The 19,041-nt window shown below is 35.9% G+C and overlaps 1 protein-coding gene and 1 long non-coding RNA gene across 14 annotated transcripts in view; one reads left to right on the top strand and one right to left on the bottom strand.

Moving 5' to 3' along the window:
• DMD (dystrophin) overlaps positions 1–19,041 on the top strand; it is a 1,208,820-nt gene that overhangs the window by 459,792 nt on the left and 729,987 nt on the right. For all 10 annotated transcript variants that reach the window (XM_026858158.1, XM_026858211.1, XM_026858140.1 and 7 more), the window contains 6 exons: positions 3,848–3,961; positions 5,455–5,610; positions 8,989–9,159; positions 11,494–11,676; positions 13,215–13,349; positions 14,107–14,256. In XM_026858158.1, the coding sequence (XP_026713959.1) occupies positions 3,848–3,961; positions 5,455–5,610; positions 8,989–9,159; positions 11,494–11,676; positions 13,215–13,349; positions 14,107–14,256 (909 nt within the window). The remainder of the gene's footprint in view (positions 1–3,847; positions 3,962–5,454; positions 5,611–8,988; positions 9,160–11,493; positions 11,677–13,214; positions 13,350–14,106; positions 14,257–19,041) is intronic.
• The window catches only part of LOC113485212, a 19,461-nt gene continuing 422 nt past the window's right edge, over positions 3–19,041 (bottom strand). The window contains exons 2-4 of one of the 4 annotated variants that reach the window (XR_003399380.1): positions 10,077–10,304; positions 7,872–8,803; positions 3–851 (exon numbers count right to left, since the gene is read on the bottom strand). This is a non-coding gene — a long non-coding RNA (uncharacterized LOC113485212). Of the gene's footprint in view, positions 852–7,292; positions 8,804–10,076; positions 10,305–14,025; positions 14,136–19,041 lie in introns of those variants that run through there. The other 3 variants (XR_003399378.1, XR_003399379.1, XR_003399377.1) reach the window with 3 other exon arrangements.

Below are 19,041 nucleotides of genomic sequence, written 5' to 3'. Positions count from 1 at the left end.
TTTTTCAGCCCAAGCTATTATGTGGTAGCTTGTGTCTGTGGGACTAGCACAGAATGCATTCATAAACCTCAAGAAAATAACAGCGAAGTGAATATCAAAACAGTACATAAAATGTATTAAAATGTTTGCTTGATTTTATGGGTTTGAGATTTTAGTTTGAGTTCTGATTTTGTGGCCCTTTCCGCCTGTATTTTTTTCAAAAGCAAACCTTCAGTTTCAGTGAAATTGCTACTACTGTTCCTCTGCTTAGTTTTTGAATGTAGGTGAAATACCTTTTCATGCAGCTGAAGTAGCTGTAACCATACAGACTTTAACGAATTCCCTTACATAGTCGTTTGTAATATGGTAGTATCTTGGCAGTAGTTGCCAGAAAGCAGAAGTGTATATGACTTACACAACTGTGTGAGTTTAAGGTATTTAGAATGCTAACATTGGAACCTCAAGCATTTTCTCTCATTGTGAGGATCTCCTATTTATATTTATTTATAAATCACATGTATCAACATTACAGGGGACATCTATGACTTAGATGTTGTGAAATTTAAAATTAGTCCATTTTTAACATATTCCTGCTCTATTTCTATATAATTTCAAGGGTCATCTTTCAGAGGAATTCAAGTCAACCAGACACAAAAATGGAGAAAGAATTTTTATTTTTTTATGTTTCTCTCCTTGCCCCCATGCAAACGAACACTTGCATACTCAAGGGGGATATGGCAAAGAAAAATATGGAGGTTGAAGTCCTGCAGCCATACTCAAAGCTGTGCTCTCACTATGTGTTTCTTCTCAGTGTTGTCTCTCTATTTCTTCTATTTACGACATCAAGTATTTCTGTTCTTGTCTTTGGTTTGCTAGTAGTAGAACATGATACATGGTTAGCTCCATGTTGTGAATTATAATACAATAACATGTGAACTGTAATTGTTGCTTTCAGCTTAATTCAATAGAATTGTCAGGAATAAATTTTCTGTCAAAATATTCTTACACTTCTGCTATTGTAGAGAAAAAAAAAAAAAAACTTCTTTAAAGAAAAAAAGCACTCATTATTTTGCTACTCTTCATCAGTTTTTAGATAAGGACAATGGACCAATAAAAGAAGGAAACATTTTATCAGAACTACTTATGATTTAGCTACTGAAATGCCACATTACTCTAAATTGTAATTTTGGCTCCGTAGCTACATCTCTGATGTTTGAAGCTGGCCATGAAATAAAGTATGGTGGGATAATCTTGTCTAGCAGCCAGGTGCTGCAACTGCTCTTTCACTCCCTGTCCTCAGCAGGATGGGGGAGAAAACAGGATGGAAAAGCTTTTGTATTGAAATAAAGACAGAGGAATCACTTACTATCATGGGCAAAACAAACACAACTCTGTGAAAAATTAAGTAGATTTCGGTAGTGAGAAACAGAGACAAAAACTAAAATAATTCCTCTCCCACTCTGTTTTCCTAGTCTGCACTCTATTGCTTTACTCTTGTCTCCTCTCTTGCCAAGGGGCACGGGGGGACAGGGAATGGGAACTGCGTTCAGTCCATAACAGCTCGTCTCTGCTGCTCCTTCCTCCTCACTCTTCTCCCCTGCTCCAGCATGGGTTCTCCCACAGGCTGCAATCCTTCAGGAAATATCTGCTGCCACGTGAGACTTTGCATGGGCTGCAGCTTTCTTTGGAGCACATCCACCTGCTCCAGCGTGAGGTCCTCCAGGGGCTGCAGGTGGAGATCTGCTCCACCATGAACCTCCATGGGCTGCAGGGGCACAGCCTGACTCACAATGATCTTTCCTACAGGCTGCAGGGGAATCTCAACTCTAGAGCTTGGAGCACCTTCTGCCCCTCCGTCTTCACTGACCTTGGTGTCTGCAAGGCTTTTTCTCACTTTTTTTTCTCTTCTCCTCGCCTGTCTGGCATTTTTGTCCTTTCTTGACTGTACTATCACAGAGGCATCCCTAGCTGACCCCATGGGGTCAGGTGTATCCTCTGGTGGGTCCATTGGAGGAGGCAGCTGGAAATGGCTCTGTCCAGCACAGGGCAGCACCTGACCTCTCCTCACAAAGGCCACCCCTGCTACCAAGACCTTGCCACATAAACCCAATATAAATAGGAAAACTGGAAAGTGGTCTTATCAATAGTATAATAAAATATTTGCAATTGCACAAAACAGAGCAATACACTTTGCTTAAGAAATTCAAACTGCTGTCTCCCCACACACACCCCCAACCCGCCTGCATTTTTTGGATAGAGGTTTAGAGGTTCCTCCACTGCTCTTAAAAGGAAAAAGTCCTGAACATCATGTTCCACATGCTCTGTGGAACACATATTTTTAAAGCTATATGAGCTATCGTTGCATGCAAATCTTAGCCTTTATATTTATTGCTGAAGTCATTCTAGTACACAGTTAATATAAAAGTCATTCTCTTTTCAACTCCTTGAATGAATTCACATCCAGACAATTGTTTTAGATGTTGCAATTTATGGAATGCACCAGCATGGGATACGATTAAATCAGTGTTGATAAATAAAATGCATTTATAGTCTGATTGTAAATGCAAGTCATCCTTTTGATCCTCATTGGTAGTTGGAGACTGCTCTCTTTTCAAGTAAATCCCATCCGTTCTATATTTTGCAGCATTAATGAACTATACTTAAAGTACTCTTGTAAAGGTATTAAAGTTTCATCATGGATTATGATGCTGAACTATTTTTTCTGACTGATAATGAAATGCACAGTAAACACTTCAACAGTGTTTTGGTAATTGTTATTATGAAGTATACTGAAAATTTTTGTATGATTATTTTTATTAATTCCATTAATTTTCCACAGTAGCCTCTTGTTATTAAATATATCAAGCACATTAGAAAAATGTTCCCTGTGTTTATCTGTTTCATAATAGTTGCTAAGGCATTATTGCACACATTTTAGGGCACAGCCTATATTGTAATGAAACGTCCTTTATGTGTTTTAGTTCAGCTTCATATTCAGCATATAATAACAATATGTACTTCACTGTTGATGAAATTTTAATGAAAAAATGCTTTATAATGCCTTTCAAATTTTTGCCATTTATTATTTTTATTTTAGCATGTGCACCTAATTGTTTACTTAAGGTGGCATTTTAAGTTAATTTTAAGTGATATTTTGAAAATCTCATTCCACCTTTCAATGTATTAGATTATCTATGTAATGTTGCCTGGGACTGGTAGTGTTCCCTGTTTTCAAGCATTTGATGTTCAGCTTTTTTTATTGATTGCAAGGGTTAATTAAAGACTATGGAAAGGATATTATTGATTACAAATATTCTAGTGCTAGAAGCAGTAACTGAGAGTAACTCTGAAATGACTTAGTCACTGCATGATTTTTTTTTTTTTTTTTTTTTTTTTTAATCTGAGTAGTAAGGGAGTTTTTCTCTGTTGTGTTCAGGTAGAGAAATAGGCAATAGAGCATGCAACTTCCAAAAGAAGCCTGAAATTTAAATTGAAGCATAGGAGGATTTAATAGGTGAACCTGAATTAATTACCAGGTATGAGTAATCTGAAGCCATACAAGGAACCAATGAACATACATGTAACATATAAACACAAATGATATCTAAAAGGCATAAACTTGAGAGCCAGAAAGTTGCCTGCTTGTAGACACATTAAACTTGGGCAGAAATGGTCAGAGTACAAGCTAAAGAGTCAGTGACAGTCACAGATAAAATTGGTTTTGCTTGTTTGCTGTGTTTGTATTTTTCATAGAGTTCAATAATCTTGAAATTACATTGCAATGAGTTTTAGTCATAGTGCCAGAATGAATTACACTATTGCCAGTCAGGTTCTGTGTGATGCAATAAACCGTCTTTTTAATAAACAGAATGACACTAAAACACTGAAGAAGTGGATGGCTGAAGTGGATGTTTTTCTGAAGGAAGAGTGGCCTGCCCTTGGTGATTCAGAAGCACTGGAAAAGCAACTTGAACAGTGTACAGTGAGTATTACCTGCCTTCTTGGCAATTACTGGATCCTCCTCTATGAGCTTGGGTTATACAGAAGTTGCACAAATTATTATTGTTCCAAAAAATAAAATAATGTTGTAAGGGGCTTGTCTTCTGCGATGTAATTGAATGTCCTGCATTTCCTGAGTTTGAAGGAAAATTCTCGTAAAAAATTGGAAACTTGAATAGAGAGAGGATCCACACAGTGGCTGTATTATTATGTATTTATAGCAGGAGCAAAACATCGAAGAGGGTACTTGCAGCAAATAATAAGTTATTAGCCTCCTAAGATAACTGTTTATTTACTTTCTTCAGTTTACAAATAGTGAATTCTTATTTGTTATAAACTGTATAATCTGAGCCCGAAGATCATCTTCTGTATCTATTATTCACACATGATTTACAAGCTTTTCTGACTGTACCAAAAGAACTTGCAGGTATTGTGAGTTATATCAATTTTTTTCCACTAAACTTACAAGTTCCAGAATTTTGTCCCAGCAGAGTTTTAAAGCATCATGAAGTGTTGGTACTTCCATCACAGGGCTTACTAATTCTTCTGCCTGTCCCAACAGAGGATGCAAGTGCCGTGAATCTTGTAGTCCCTGTCTGTATGTTCAGTGGAATTTACAGGTTCTGTAAATGTTCTGGCAGGATGTGTAAATACTACGAAACATACATATTGATCTTACAGAACTATAAGCTCCTTGGACTTTCTCTCTTACCCCTTGTTTAAATAAAAATTATTATAAATTACATAGGAGAACTCTTACCTCTACAGAGTAGTAAATTACATGTAAGTCCTTTAAAATCTGTCACTTGAATTTATGAAGAGTTTTCACAAATATATTAGCCATTACTGTCAAATATATAATAAAGCTACCAAAATCTTCATCTTTTATGTGTTTACACTTCCAGCCTTTTCCATTGTATAGGAAGACAGGTAACATCTGCAGCACTGAAGAAGACCTTAGGAAATAAAATTCAGAGGTACCTCAGGGCTTAAATAATATTCAACCACAAATAAAATTCTAATAATTAGATATAACCAGAGAATATCACCATCTAGATCATTTTAAGGAAGTTAGCAAGTGAATTAACAACCCAAGGGTAATACTGGCATAGATAATAAGATGGCTTCACAAATGGTTTTCTACCATTATGATGGCATGCTCTTTCTCAAATGTGAAAAAAATTATCTAGGCCATTGTAATAGATACATGTAATACAACTTTATATGTGTGTATAAATATAGTATATACATATATTGTGCAAATTAACTGTATCTGATATACCATAGCTTACCACATTATAGCTACGTATTCCTTTTTTATCTTTTTTCATAGTTAAGTCTGTTAATTGTGCTCATTTGACTGGAGATCTGGACCAAAAACATGTCAGAATCTTATGTAGACACATTTTGATAGGGGGTAGCATATCTGAAAATTTGTGTGAATGCTGCTTGCCTAATCTTCTGCTATTCCTTTAGGCTTTAGTAAATGATATCCAGACAATCCAGCCCAGTTTGAACAGTGTTAATGAGGTTGGGAAGAAAATGAAGAGTGAAGCAGAGCCAGAATTTGCTTCCAGAATAGAGACAGAACTAAAGGATCTCAATATTCAATGGGAACACATTTGCCAACAGGTATCAAGTCTCCCGCTGTTCATTTTAAATTAATAATGAGGTTTGTCATTGACAGAATTTGTCCTTCTATGCATATTCAGTAGATATGAAACTGAATTTAAACATATTTGGTTCACATTAATTAAACTTCTATTTTAGGAATTTTATTTAGTATGTAGCAATACATGTAAAGTATATTTCTTTATATTATAATACCTTACTATTTTTATAACAAAGTTCTATACTAATATCTGAGATCTTGATGGCAATATAATTTATGGCTTCTGCTAAACTAGCTTTCTGAATGTGGCATATAGGCATTTTCCAGAAAATCAAGTATTGTGTTTAGTGTTACATTTTCTTTTGCATCACTGTACTCGCATTTCATTACTCTAGATGAGTGTTCTGGTTTGAGTGAGTGGTAGGGGTTTTTGGGTAGCAGTGTGGGGGGGCTACAGCAATGGTCCCATGTGAGAGGCTTCTTGAAGCTCCCCCGGCTCCAGGTTGGACTCGCCTTTGCACCAAGGCCAAGCCGATTAGCTGCACCTCTGCAGTAATGTATTTAAGAAGGGGAACCTGGGAGGAGTGGTGGGAGTTTTGAGGAGGAGTAGCAAGGAGAACATCTGTGTGAACACCAAGGTCAGTGGAAGAAAGGATGAGAAGGTGGGGAGGTGCGCTGGAGCAGAGAGTCCCCTGTATCCTGTGGTGAGAGGTCAGGGCCGTCCCCCTGCCACCCATCGGGGTCTACAATGGAGCAGATGCCCACCTGCAGCCTGTGGGGAGCCACACACCAGAGCAGATGACTGAGCCCGAAGAAGGCCAGGACCCCATGGGAAGAAGCCCCCACTGTTGTTGTTCAGTGCTGGGAGGATTGCAACAGGTGGGGGTGCCACACACGCCTGTGGGAGTGACTCATGTCAGAGTTCGTTTGTGGAGGACGGTTTCCTGTGAGAGGGAGACTGTGCTGGAACAGGGCAGGGATGCCAGAAAGTTCTGCCTTCACCAAGGTGGAAGAAGCATCAGGACTGACCACGCCCCCCATTCCCTGCTCCCTGAAGCACTAAGGGAGGGAAGAGGTAGGGATATTGGGAGCAAAGCTGAGCCCAGGAAGAAAGAAGGGATGTGAGGAGGTCTTTACAAGATGTGGTAATACTTCTTACAGTGCTACTCTGTCTGTTAAGTGGTGGTGTCTGTATTAAATTTATGTTCTTTTTTTTCCTTCCCCTAATGAGTCTGGCTTTTGCCTGTGCCTTAAAGGATGACATCATCCCTTCCCGTCCTTATCTTAGCTTTCTGTGTCTTTTGCTTCCCTCCTTCTCAGCACTGAGAGGAAGGGTGGAGCGAGTGGTATCTTTGCTTATTTTTTCCTTCTCAGTGCTGGGGGGAAGGGTGAAGTGAGTGGCTGCGTAGTGTTCAGTTGCCCTCTGAGCTCAGGCCACAACAATGAAATAAGACACTAAAGCAGTGAAGAGTTCAGAATTCTATAACTTGGAATTAAGAGTATGTGAATGTGTGTAAATTACAGTCTCAGTGGTTGCATGAATTTGAGAGAATGGGGCATAAGAGGAAAGGCAGTTATTTTAATTAAAGACTTTCTTAATAAATAATTCTACAGATTAAGGAAGCCATAAATTATTTCATTGATGGCATTTGGATTGAGAATCAAAGGAAACATCTTTCATGTTGTGTTATTTTTACTTTTCTTTTTCTACTTGCTCATCCTGTTGTCTACTTTTTAAACGTTTATTTTCATATCAATAAAACAATTACCTTTTAATGTGGTCTAGTGTTTTCTAAAATTATTATTCTTAATATGTGAAAAATACCCTCTATATATCTTTATGATAAACATAGTTATCAAAAAAGTTAGTCTTTGAAATCTCTAAGACATTTTATTGATCTGGTTCTGTAGTCTTTCCCCTTTGACTAATGTGGAGTTTTATTTGCTTATTTTTGTAATATTAATAAGTTGGATATCTTTGCACTTCTCTTACAGATATTTCAAGTAGAGTCTCGTGATTTTAGAAGTCTTGTTAAATTTTTCTTCTGACTTCCCTGAAAATCTACCTGTAATAGTTTCAGTCAATACACAGCATGAATTATTGCCTTTAACAGTGGGCATTTCTAACACAACTTCTTCAGTAATAGCTATTAAAACACATGAATAATATAAAAATCAGATTGTCTGTGGGAATTTCTTTAAAGGATTTGGAAAAGTCAGCTTGAGTTGATATACATGCAGTTAACATGACTGTGAGAGCTGGCAATTGGCATTCAGATACCTTTTCCAGGTGATGGGAGATGACCCTCTCTTCTGGTGCTGTGACTGAGGAAGAGGCAACTTTGCAGGGCCACATATGGTTCTGCTTTTATACTTGTTGAACATCCTTTTTATTGTTGCTCTGTTTTGTTCTGTAAAACAACATTTATGTACAACATTTATGTTTAATGGCCAGTCCTCAGGGTTGAGTAACAAAAGCAGTAAGTCAAAAACTAAGACCAACTACTAAAACACAGTTCCTCTTGATGCTACTGAAAATAACATTTACTGAAGTAGCATTACAGTGCAGGATGTTGGAGCGATCAGCTCTGCAAGCCCAACTCTGAAAAATGGCACTAGTGCAACTAACTGTGTTGCAAACTTCTTTATACCATTGAAAGATGGCTCAGCCAATGGCTCAATCAGTTATGGACAATTTTGATAGGTTGATGCACAATTCATAGAATACCAGAATGGTTTACAGTGGAAGGGACCTTAACTATCATCTATCTCTAGTTCTGTACATGAGCTATGTAAGTTATATGACCCCTATATAGTGATTGGCAGAAGATTTAACAAAAGTATTTTTCCCTTAAAGATAAGTTGTTTCTTCCAGTAGGAGATTCCTTTTTTTACTTACCTATTCTTAGGATATACGCCTTTCTGAGAGATTCAATAATGATTCCATCAGAAGAAAGATTATTCATGAATATAGCTTTATTCTCTAGGAAGTTACATTCAAACTAGTTTGAAGGTCATCTGACTTTATAGCTCAGGAGACTCTGGTTTCATCCTTGATGCACTTTCAAGGTCTCCTGTGGTTGTTCTTTCTACGTCTTTTAGAAGACAGTCCCTGGGTGATGTTTTTTTCAGATTTGTATTCTGATGACCTCAGTATATGGTGGAGTCTTGTTCTAGGATCACTGAAAACTCATTCTGCACAGCAATGACTTGCTAAAAAAAGGATGTATACACTCATGTAATACTTTCCTGATTATTATTAATATCTATCTAATTGTTAAAAATCTGCCTAATTATAGTAATATTATTAGTATAGGATTTAATTTGGTTCTTTTCAGGCTAAACTATTGTCAAGTTTGTACTTGCTTCAAGTACCATGTAATTTTTATTTCTTAAAGGCCTATGCTAAGAAGGAAGCATTAAAAGGTGGTTTGGATAAGACTGTGAGTCTCAGAAAGGATTTGTCAGAGATGCATGAATGGATAACACAAGCTGAGGAAGAATATCTGGAAAGAGATTTTGAGTATAAAACACCTGATGAATTACAGAAAGCTGTTGAAGAACTGAAGGTAAAAGCTGAACTAATTCCTTGAGCTGTGTTTAAAGGGTGGGGTTTTTTAAAGTTTTCATTGTAAGGAAAGTCTACTCTTTCTTTTAGGAAGGTGCTTTTTGAAATCTACTTGTTAGCCTAAAATTTGAAGTAGTAGGCAGCCTGATGTAATTTCTATTTGTAATATGTTGGAAAATATTTAATCTTTCACAATACTGCATTGTTTTTTTTCCTCTTTGCTTTATTGGATACATGACTTTGATGGAGCTTCGACATTCTTCTATTTAAGAATCATGTGTTAACAGCAGTTACTTGATAGAGTGCAATCAGTATTATGTCTTCTCTTTATATTAGAGAGAGAAAAAAAAGATTTAGGACCTCAGGATGCATGTTGATATGTACTAAGTATGCATGATTTATTATTTTTTTAATATTGTAGTATAAAAACAGCATAGTTTGTCTTAATGTTTCTTTCATGTGGGAAGAGTAAGGCCTTTGGACTAAAACAGTAATTTGCGATACATCCTCAAATATATTCTTGCTCAGCCACTGGATGTGGACTTGATTTTATTTCATAGGTGAGTTGTTTGGCCTGTGCTATTCAGAAAGCCAGATTATATGGCTTTAACAATCTATACAACACTTGGTTTGCAAACTCTTCATTATCCACTGGGTTTTACCAGTGTTTGAGAGTATCTGATCATGCAACTGAAGATCTCTTTATTTACTGACAGAAATGACTTGGTGCCAGTCAAAATATACATAATATATGGAAATATATGTAACAAGTTCAATTCATTGTAAATGAGACAAATATATCAAAAGTAAACATCTCCTCTAGAGATACAGTTATTTTTTAATAATTAAGTAACAAAATTCAAATTTATACATTGCACTGCATAATAAAACAGGTAAAATATATAGTTTTAGACACACCCCATTATGCATTTCCTAGTGAATATTCTCTCCTTCCAGCTGAAGTACAGGTATGTTCAAACTGTGATGCCTTGACCTATGTAGATAACCAGATCATTTGTCGTGCATCCTTTCACTTGCTTCTGATGATCCTTTCCCTGAAGGCATTCAGCCACCTCTGCTGTCACACAACAGGCAAAATCCAGACCAGAATTCTGTGTTCATCCTGCAGCCCATTTTTTCCCACAGCTAGAGAAGGAAAAAAAGACAACAGCGACCTAGTAAACTTGCTCTGGCAGTGGTAGCCTGATCCCAGTTATTCTGGTTCATGGACTTCCTCAGACCCAAAGAGAAAGAAGGCTGTCAGAAACAAGGTTTTATTTTAACCTTGTTTTTGGTCCAGGGAGTTCTCATTTTTAATTTCTGTGAAGACCAGTACACACTGTTGACTCTATGTATACCATCACTCTGTTTCCAGTAGTGGTATGACTTTAATAATAGACACCATCCCATTGTAAGCACTCAGAAGAAACAATGCTACCTATGACAATCTTGTATCTTATTAATGAGATGGCAGAAGAGGGGAGGGATAGTAACAACAGTTGGAGGAGTAAGGTTAGCAATTTGATTGATCAGTTGTAATGGTTCCATATGCTAAAACAAGGAAAAAGGTGGCAGATTGATTGTTCCAGATCATCCAGTTACACAGGATTTGTTAATTTTTGGTTTTAATTCACCATCCATTTGTGGTTCTCTGTGTCTCTTGGATCTTTATATTTACTATGTCTGTCCTTTGTTAAACTTCTCTGCTTAGGGTCTAACACAGAAAGTGCTGTTTAGGAGGATTCTCACTTTTCACATTGTCCTCTCTTCATGTTAGGCTAATGCTCACTGGAGGTGAATAATGGCACTGATTTTTCTATCTCTGTAAAAGGAGGGGATGAATCAACATTTACACTCTGATAAAAGTGTGAAATATACACTGGAGAAAAATTATTTTCTCAATTTCCCTTTAAATGCAGGTTGATGACAGTGGCAAAAGAGGAAAAATCAGTCATGAGTATTCTTTTTTTTCTGCTTGCTGCTTGTGATTGTACCTTTAAACCTGGATACATGAATTTGTAACACAACAGATTGTTATTTCATTTGTGGTTCATAAGGTACCATGGCAAAGGTATTTGGAGCATTTCTTGGAAAAAAATAAATAATATACTGAAATGTTTTACTCTTCTGAGATCTCCAGAAAACTAAGTAGTTATGAGATGTTAAATTGCATTGAGTATCATGTATTGGCAACAAAATGAAAAATAAGTTTTTTGAATGCATTCAAGATCATGTCAGAAGTCTGGGAATTAAATGGCTCTTGGTTGGTTGCGGTCTTTTTTCTCTCTGACAGAACCTTTTTTTTTTTTCTTTTTTTTTTTTTTTTTCCGTTCAGAGAGCAAAGGAGGAAGCCATGCAGAAAGAAGTTAAAGTGAAGCTTATTACTGATTCTGTGAATAATTTTATAGCAAAGGCTCCACCTGCAGCTCATGAGGCTTTGAAAAAGGAGCTTGATGTTCTAATTACCAGTTACCAGAGACTCTGCAGCAGACTGAATGGAAAGTGCAAAACTTTGGAGGTTGGATATCTTGTCAGTCATTGTATTTTTAGCCCTTCTAACTGCAAAAGTAAGGTAGAGAGCAAAGATGCATTATCATATGGGATCATGAGTAGCCCAAGGCTATCCTCACTTTATGAGCCATATACCTAAATCTTTTTGAGAGTTGTATATACTGGAGAGTCATAGTAAAAGAGAAGCCTCAGACACGGCTCTTAGCTGGGAGAAGCAATGGCTGCTCAGGGTTTTTATCCCTCCTGAGATTAAGTCAAGCATCTGGCTTTTGTAGCAAGCCTATGACATTGTCTTTACCAGGTCCTCCAAGCTTCTTTCTTCCATGGCTAAGGATTTTGATTAAATGGCCCTGAAGGTGGATAAGTGGTGTTGTCTCAGCATAAGAACAGCATATGATCTGCTGGTAAACTGAATGTTTCATACATTTTGAATTGAACCTGCCATTTTGGCCAACTCCATTACAGATTCTTGCCATAGGACTATTTGCATATTAAACAGTGGTCACAGTGAATTAGATATGATTTTTTGTTATGACCTAATTTGCAAAGCTAATTTCATACAGGACAATTATATACCTGGGTAAAATTTATCTCCTCTAAATTTCACTGTGGAAAATTAGATGTGAAATCTAAACTGTTAATCTCTATTTTCCCTGATCATTGATGATGTTGTTGTGTGGTAATATGCCTCTATAATCTCCTCCTAGACCAGACACATCTGATATGACCAAAGTTAAGTGAGATTTAAGTAAACTGCAGTCTTGGAAACATGTTCTATAAACAGCCTAATGCATCTCAATAAAGTTATTTTAATCTCTGCTAACAAAAAAGGAACAATGAAAAGATGATTTATGAAGAGTTTAAATGTTTTGCTTGTGTATAAAATGCCAGTTTTATCTGCTTATTTAAGTATCTTCAGGCACTGTAAAAATAAAAGTTTACACAATCATTTAATTACAGGAAAATGTCATGACATAATTTCATTTTACAATATTATGTTTAGTACTCTAGCACTTAAGTGCTTTATAAATTGCAGTAAATATGCTTTAGAATTAATATCTGAAGAGATTTCAGTCAGAATTCTTGAAAGCTGTAGTTTTAGACATCTTATGAACCTGTGCTTTAAGTAATTAATATACAGAATATATAAGCAGCCTGACCACGTCTTGTAGTAAAAACATAAAATTCCAACATGAGTCTTTAAAAATTTTGATAATTTTTATATTTATATATTTCAAGAGGATTTTACAGGGAAGCATATAAAGTGGATAATTCATGACACAGTTGTGTTTTGCAGAAGTGTTCATGTTCACATTTGCATGTTATCTTCTGTGGTTTTACTCTGTTTAATCAAAATGTTTTGGTTGAGTATTATATTTGTTTGGAACATATAAATACTGGGGGAAAAAAAATGGCACCATAACCATCAGATTCCAACCATGTTGTTTTGGGGATGAAGCATGTAATGTTTTTAGTATTTTAATAAATGAAAGTTAGCTGTGATATTTTCAATCTCAAAAAACTTTTTTTTTCCCCCACTATTAGGAGGTATGGGCATGTTGGCATGAATTATTGTCATATTTGGACGCAGAAAATAAATGGTTGAGTGAGATTGAACTGAAACTCAAGGCAACTGAAAATATCCAGGGAGGCGCAGAAGAGATTTCTGAGTCTCTAGACGTAAGTGTTGACTTAAATAATATCAAATCACATCTATTGATAAATCATAAATCACATTATATTCAAATCAAACTATAAATCAACATTACATATGAGCAAGATACAGAATATCTGGAAAGTCCTATGTTCCAGTTGATTCAACAGATCAGTTTTTGAATTAAAATCCACCTAAGCGATACAGAGTAATTGTGTTATGCCTGATGTCATAGACTGTTTTGACTGGCTTAAGTGAGGCCATGTTTTTTAAGAACATGTATGTTGTTGTCACCAAAAACTATGTTGAAGATTTCAGAGAGAGCAAGCTGTCATCCTAGCAATGCAACTCTGTTTTACTACTTAATTTTTATTCATGGAACCTTTCAAATTTGTAGAAATGAAATTAATACTCTTAGTGGATCAAAATGCAAAATTGATAATGTGTTTTTCTGTTGAACTTCATCCATTTAGATATTCAAGAAAATTTTTTATCTTTAAATACACAAATACTCCCACTAAACTCCATGGGCATGGTCCGCATTTTTAAAATCAAGCACCCAATCTGTTGATTTGCAAAAAATCTTTATTTGTTTTCAGTAATAAGTAGTACAGAATATTTGTTGTCAAGACGTGGGACATATATACTTTTATATTTTCTCTCTACTTTTATTGTGTGTGAAATGTGAAGTTTCTTACGTACATTTTTAAGGTGTATTGTGATGACTCTGTAGAATCTTATTTTCAGAAAGATAAATAAACTATTTTGTTGACCTTGTTTCAGTCTTTGGAACGTTTAATGAGACATCCAGAAGATAATCGCAATCAGATTCGGGAATTGGCTCAGACTTTAACTGATGGTGGAATCTTGGATGAGTTGATCAATGAGAAACTTGAGAAGTTCAATACTCGATGGGAAGAACTTCAGCAGGAGGTATATTTAATAATTGACCTGCCCTTCCATTAAACATCTGACAGTCTAGCACGAAAAAAAAAAAAAAAAAAAAAAAGTTATTTTGTTGGCATAGTTCCTAAACAGTACAAAACCAGAGATTTATTTTAGAAGTGAATGGTTTGCATAGGTGCGGTGGGATAACTCTGGTAGGTAGAAAAGAACCAGCTTCTCACTTACTCCCCACATCTCCTGGTGTGATGGGGGAGAGAATTGGAAAGGCAAAAATGAGAAAACCTATGGATTGAGACAAAGACAATTTAATCTATCAAAGAAAAAAAAGGGGGAAAAGCAAGTGATGTCAAATGAATTACTCACCATGAGGAGACTAATGCCTAGCAAGTCCCTGATCAATGTCAATTTTGGAAGAACTCCCCCTCAACCCCCTTTTATTGCTGAGCACGACTCTGTGTGGTACAGAATCTCTGGTCAATTCAGGTCAGTTGTCCAGGCTGTGTTCCTTCCAGCCTTTTGCCCACCCCCAGCCTACTCACTAGGGGAACAGAGTGAGAAAGCAGCAGCCTTGGCACTGTTCAAGCACTGCTCAGCAATAGCTAAAACATCCCTGAGTTAGCAACACTGTTTTGGTCACCAGTCTAAAACACAGCACCATACAGGCTGCTATGAAGAAAATTAACTCCATCCCAGACGAAACCACTACAATAGGTAACCCTAAAATTCCAAAATTGAAGCGACCATCTAGCGGATTTAATCTTCAATTGCATATTTAGAGATGCTTTCTCTGACAAAAACTTTTATTGAGAAACAAATTATTTTCAAAATTAAATGAGTAACATTCTCTTTACAGATACATTATTTACTAAACAATAAATAAGTCTTTGTATCAATAAAAGATTTTGTAAAGACACTTCAATATAAAAACACATTTAGCACAAGGAGAGTCAAATGCAATATGCTAGATTAGCAATCTTTGCCACAGACTCCATGAAGAAAATGTTACTTATTCTTTGACAGATCCCACTAGTGGGACAGTAAATTTTTGGCCGGTAAATCAATTCAAAACTGTGATACTTGGGCATGAATATTTACTTTTTAATACTAGGAATTTATTTAAAATACTTTTGTGTGCATGCTAATACCAATGTGTGTTTATGTGTATAATGGCAGCACTGAACAGAATTCACCAGATAATTTTAAGACAACCAAAGGGTACATAAGAAAATAGCTCAACTACTAGTAGTTTACTAGTAACAAAGATGGGAACAAACACTAAATAAATGCAGAACAACCTTAGAGAACAGAGTAACAAATTAGTTAAATTACAGAAGTATTCAGTGCAAATACATGAAAAGTGATACCAAGGATTTCTGACTTAATATACGAAATTGTAACTTTTGAGCTGACTGTTACTGTTCAGAAGGAAGATTTTGGATTTATGAAGAGAAATATCAGGAAGATGCCAGCTTAGGACTTAATAAAGAACAGAAAGGAATTATTAGGGAAAGACCTAGCAAAGGACACCGAGACCCTCTTTATGATTGGAACCAGAACAAGTTCAAAGATGAGCTACAAAGATGGTCACAAGTTACCGAGTTTCAATGATACAAACAATGCACAAGTAAAGATTTTTGGAAAGCAGCTGTGTTAGAATGATAACAATTTCGCATGACGATAACGTTTTTGCTTCTTTCATGGTTCTTGAAATTTACTTGTTCTTGAAAACAGTGGAAGTAAAAACACTGCAATAAAAATTAAGGAAGGGTCCTCAGCTGTTCCGAGCTTAAACTTGAAGAATGGGGAGGAGAAGAGCCTGACTCCCACTGCTAATTTCCTGGTGGTAGTTCTGGTGCAGTGCAGGCATTCACGTAGTCCCCTATTGCTAGACAGCGTCATAATAGAAAAAACATAACTTTCTGTATACTTGCTCTTTTTTATCTCTTAGATCTAATTCCTATTTGACAGCCGATACATTCCCTGGAAGAATTCTTCTTGGTATATGTTGTTTTTTTCATGACTTGGAGGAGAGAACAGGGAATATACAGAGGGCTTCCAGTATGTGAAAATAGTACTTCCAAATACTCTTGCTGTGTGATGGATGAATACTATTCATTCTTCACAATAATAGGCATTAAATCAAAATTGACACAGAGGTTAAATGTGGAAAGTACAACATGAAGATGTTGTGTGAAGTTCTGGAGACAACTTGTATGAGTATATAAGCAAAATATATTAGAAATTTATTCACTGTTTTCTGATTTAATTTAAATACAGACAAAAATCAGGGTACAGGAAGCCCCCTGCCTTTGAAAGCTTGATCTGATATTTAGTAGTCAAATACTAATGGTGAGATCTGTAAGAGATGTATAGAAACTATTTCAATCACAAGTGACTCAGTCATACCTCTTCTGTACTATATGTTTCTATGTATGTTCTGAAGTCTCACACGTTTGTTTTCATAGATTCCTGACACTGAATTGTCTGTGCTGTTTGCGTAGCCCTGTTGAAAACCAAACAGCATGCGCTCTCCTTGCATAAAAATACATTGCAGGCACATAACACTACTTAGCTTGTGTTCAAGGTCACTTCTACTTCAGACAGACTAATAGACTATCCTAATGTGGTTAAGTAGTTATCTTTGTTTGAATAATTGTGCAGGTAATTACCAAGGCAATAAACCCATGTGGGCTGAAACTGTTACGTGAAATATTTATTCACTCCTAATAGAGCAACCAAACCACTGCCATATGAATGATGCTGAAAGACAGTACAGCATTGCTGCTGAGATAGAGATTCATTTTTAAAGGCAGATAATGGCTTTATGTTTGTATACCTTATCTACTTTAGTTAACAAAGACTGAGTGTGTTTAGTTTGCTTTTGAACATCTGGGGCTGATCGATAAACAACATATACCCGATCTTTACTTTTCAAGGACAGATTCACTTACAACTCTATATATTGGATCTGAAAAACACTGATGCCTGAAGAACTTCAAGCTAATATTGCAAGTGGCTCTCATCCCCTGTAATGTTGAATGTGATTTACATCCTGTCCAGAAAACTTTAAAAATGTCAGCTACCTGTTCTTGAGACTATGCTTACAAAAAACTGCACAAAACATTATTGTTTAGATGGGCTTCACACTGAATTCAATTTTTATTCTTAGGTACTGTCTCTTAATTTCTTTTAGGACTCCCCTCAGGATTAGCCTTTGTTTCTTTCAAAGAGCACACATTCATCATTTGACACATTTTTTCTGGTTTGTTTTACTCTCTTAAGAGGAGAAAGAATTCCTCATTTCCCATCTCCACATGATTGCTTTGAAGGCTGCTCAGAGGGCTGCTTTTACAAGTTCTGAGGCACAATCTGTCTGCAGTGAAAACCTAAAGAGATAAAGAAGTCCTCCTTGATATAGTTTGCAGTTTTGGAATGCAGTTGATCAAAGATGGATATCACTTTTTGGCTGAAAGGTCAAATATTTGTAGCTACTTATTTTAAAAACACACTGTGAAATATTACTAAAATTTGCAGAAGAATTAGTTCTGCCTTGGAGGGTATTTAAAATTCCTGTGCCCAAAATGAATGCTTTGAATGTTAGAAAAGGTGTTTCTGGTTTAAGTCTAAACACTAATCCACTCTGATTCCAAACAAAAAGCAGAGGTTAACACATTAACGGTATGATGCAAAACATACAGAGATGTTGTAATATACCTCAGACACAACCATTGTAACACCAAGACTTAGATGAAATTTTGAAGTCATTTAAACAAGAAGGAATTTAAAAGTTTTCTAACTTTTAAACTTTATTCTATGGTAACATTTCTCAATAATTAGAGGGTATAACTGAGCCAAAAAAAGAGATAACATATTCCTGCCTTTCTTAAGAGACCTCCCTTTCCATGAGCTGTAACTTGTAAGCTAATTAATGAATTTGCTTCTACATTTTAAATAAATACACCCTGTAGTAAAAGTACTATCATTTTCAAAAGGTTTTGTTCTATTTTTCTCCCAGAGCACAACTACTGAGTACTGCCTCAGCAACAAAACTCTACTTGGTTTTAACCATAAAATTCTAACCAATATCTCAGTAACTGCATGTGTGACTAATGTCATTAAATACATGAAACGTATTATTTAAGGCAAAAGTGGCAATATTTATAAATGTAGCTTTATAACGTTCAACATCAAAGAATGAGTGATAATCATAAGCAACTGTTTGAGCACCTCCAGCTTTCCTGATATTTGATCACCTCTCAGTGCAGCCTTTCCCTTAATATGGTGTTTTATGTGGATAGTATGCAATGTTACCATTTCCTGCATTTATCATTGATCTTTGTTAAATTATAAACAGATATATGCAATACCCCATATCATAAAAATTAAATGTTATGCTTAATCATAAAAAATAACAAAAAATCTGTAAAAACCTGTAGAGACTTTAATTAAAAATTCTGTCCGTAAATATTTTTTATTTTTTCTTTTGTTCTGAGAGTGCCTAACAGCAGATTTTTTTGCTTGCTTTTATTTTCCTTGACAGCTGTCAACATTTCACTGGCTCAGAAATAATTAAACAGTTAGTTGTTTTCCTGAGATTTCCTATTTAGCAATTAACTGTCAGACACTTCTCTTCAGAGACCAAAGCTTTCAGCTTTATTGACTGTGATCTCATAGCAGAGCTAAAGCTTCCTGTTATGTCCTCAGACCCATTTATACACTGTGATGTTAAACCATCTATTTCTTCCACAGAGGAACAGAAAAACCATAATCTTTCAGAGAAAAATAACAAGTCAAAAACCAAAACACGCCCCC

The sequence above is a fragment of the Athene cunicularia genome (assembly GCF_003259725.1).
Source record: "Athene cunicularia isolate RWA chromosome 1 unlocalized genomic scaffold, athCun1 chr1_part1, whole genome shotgun sequence".
Lineage (NCBI taxonomy): Eukaryota > Metazoa > Chordata > Aves > Strigiformes > Strigidae > Athene > Athene cunicularia.
The sequence above is the reverse complement of the archived record's forward strand: the minus strand, read 5'-3'. Positions and strand labels throughout refer to the sequence as shown.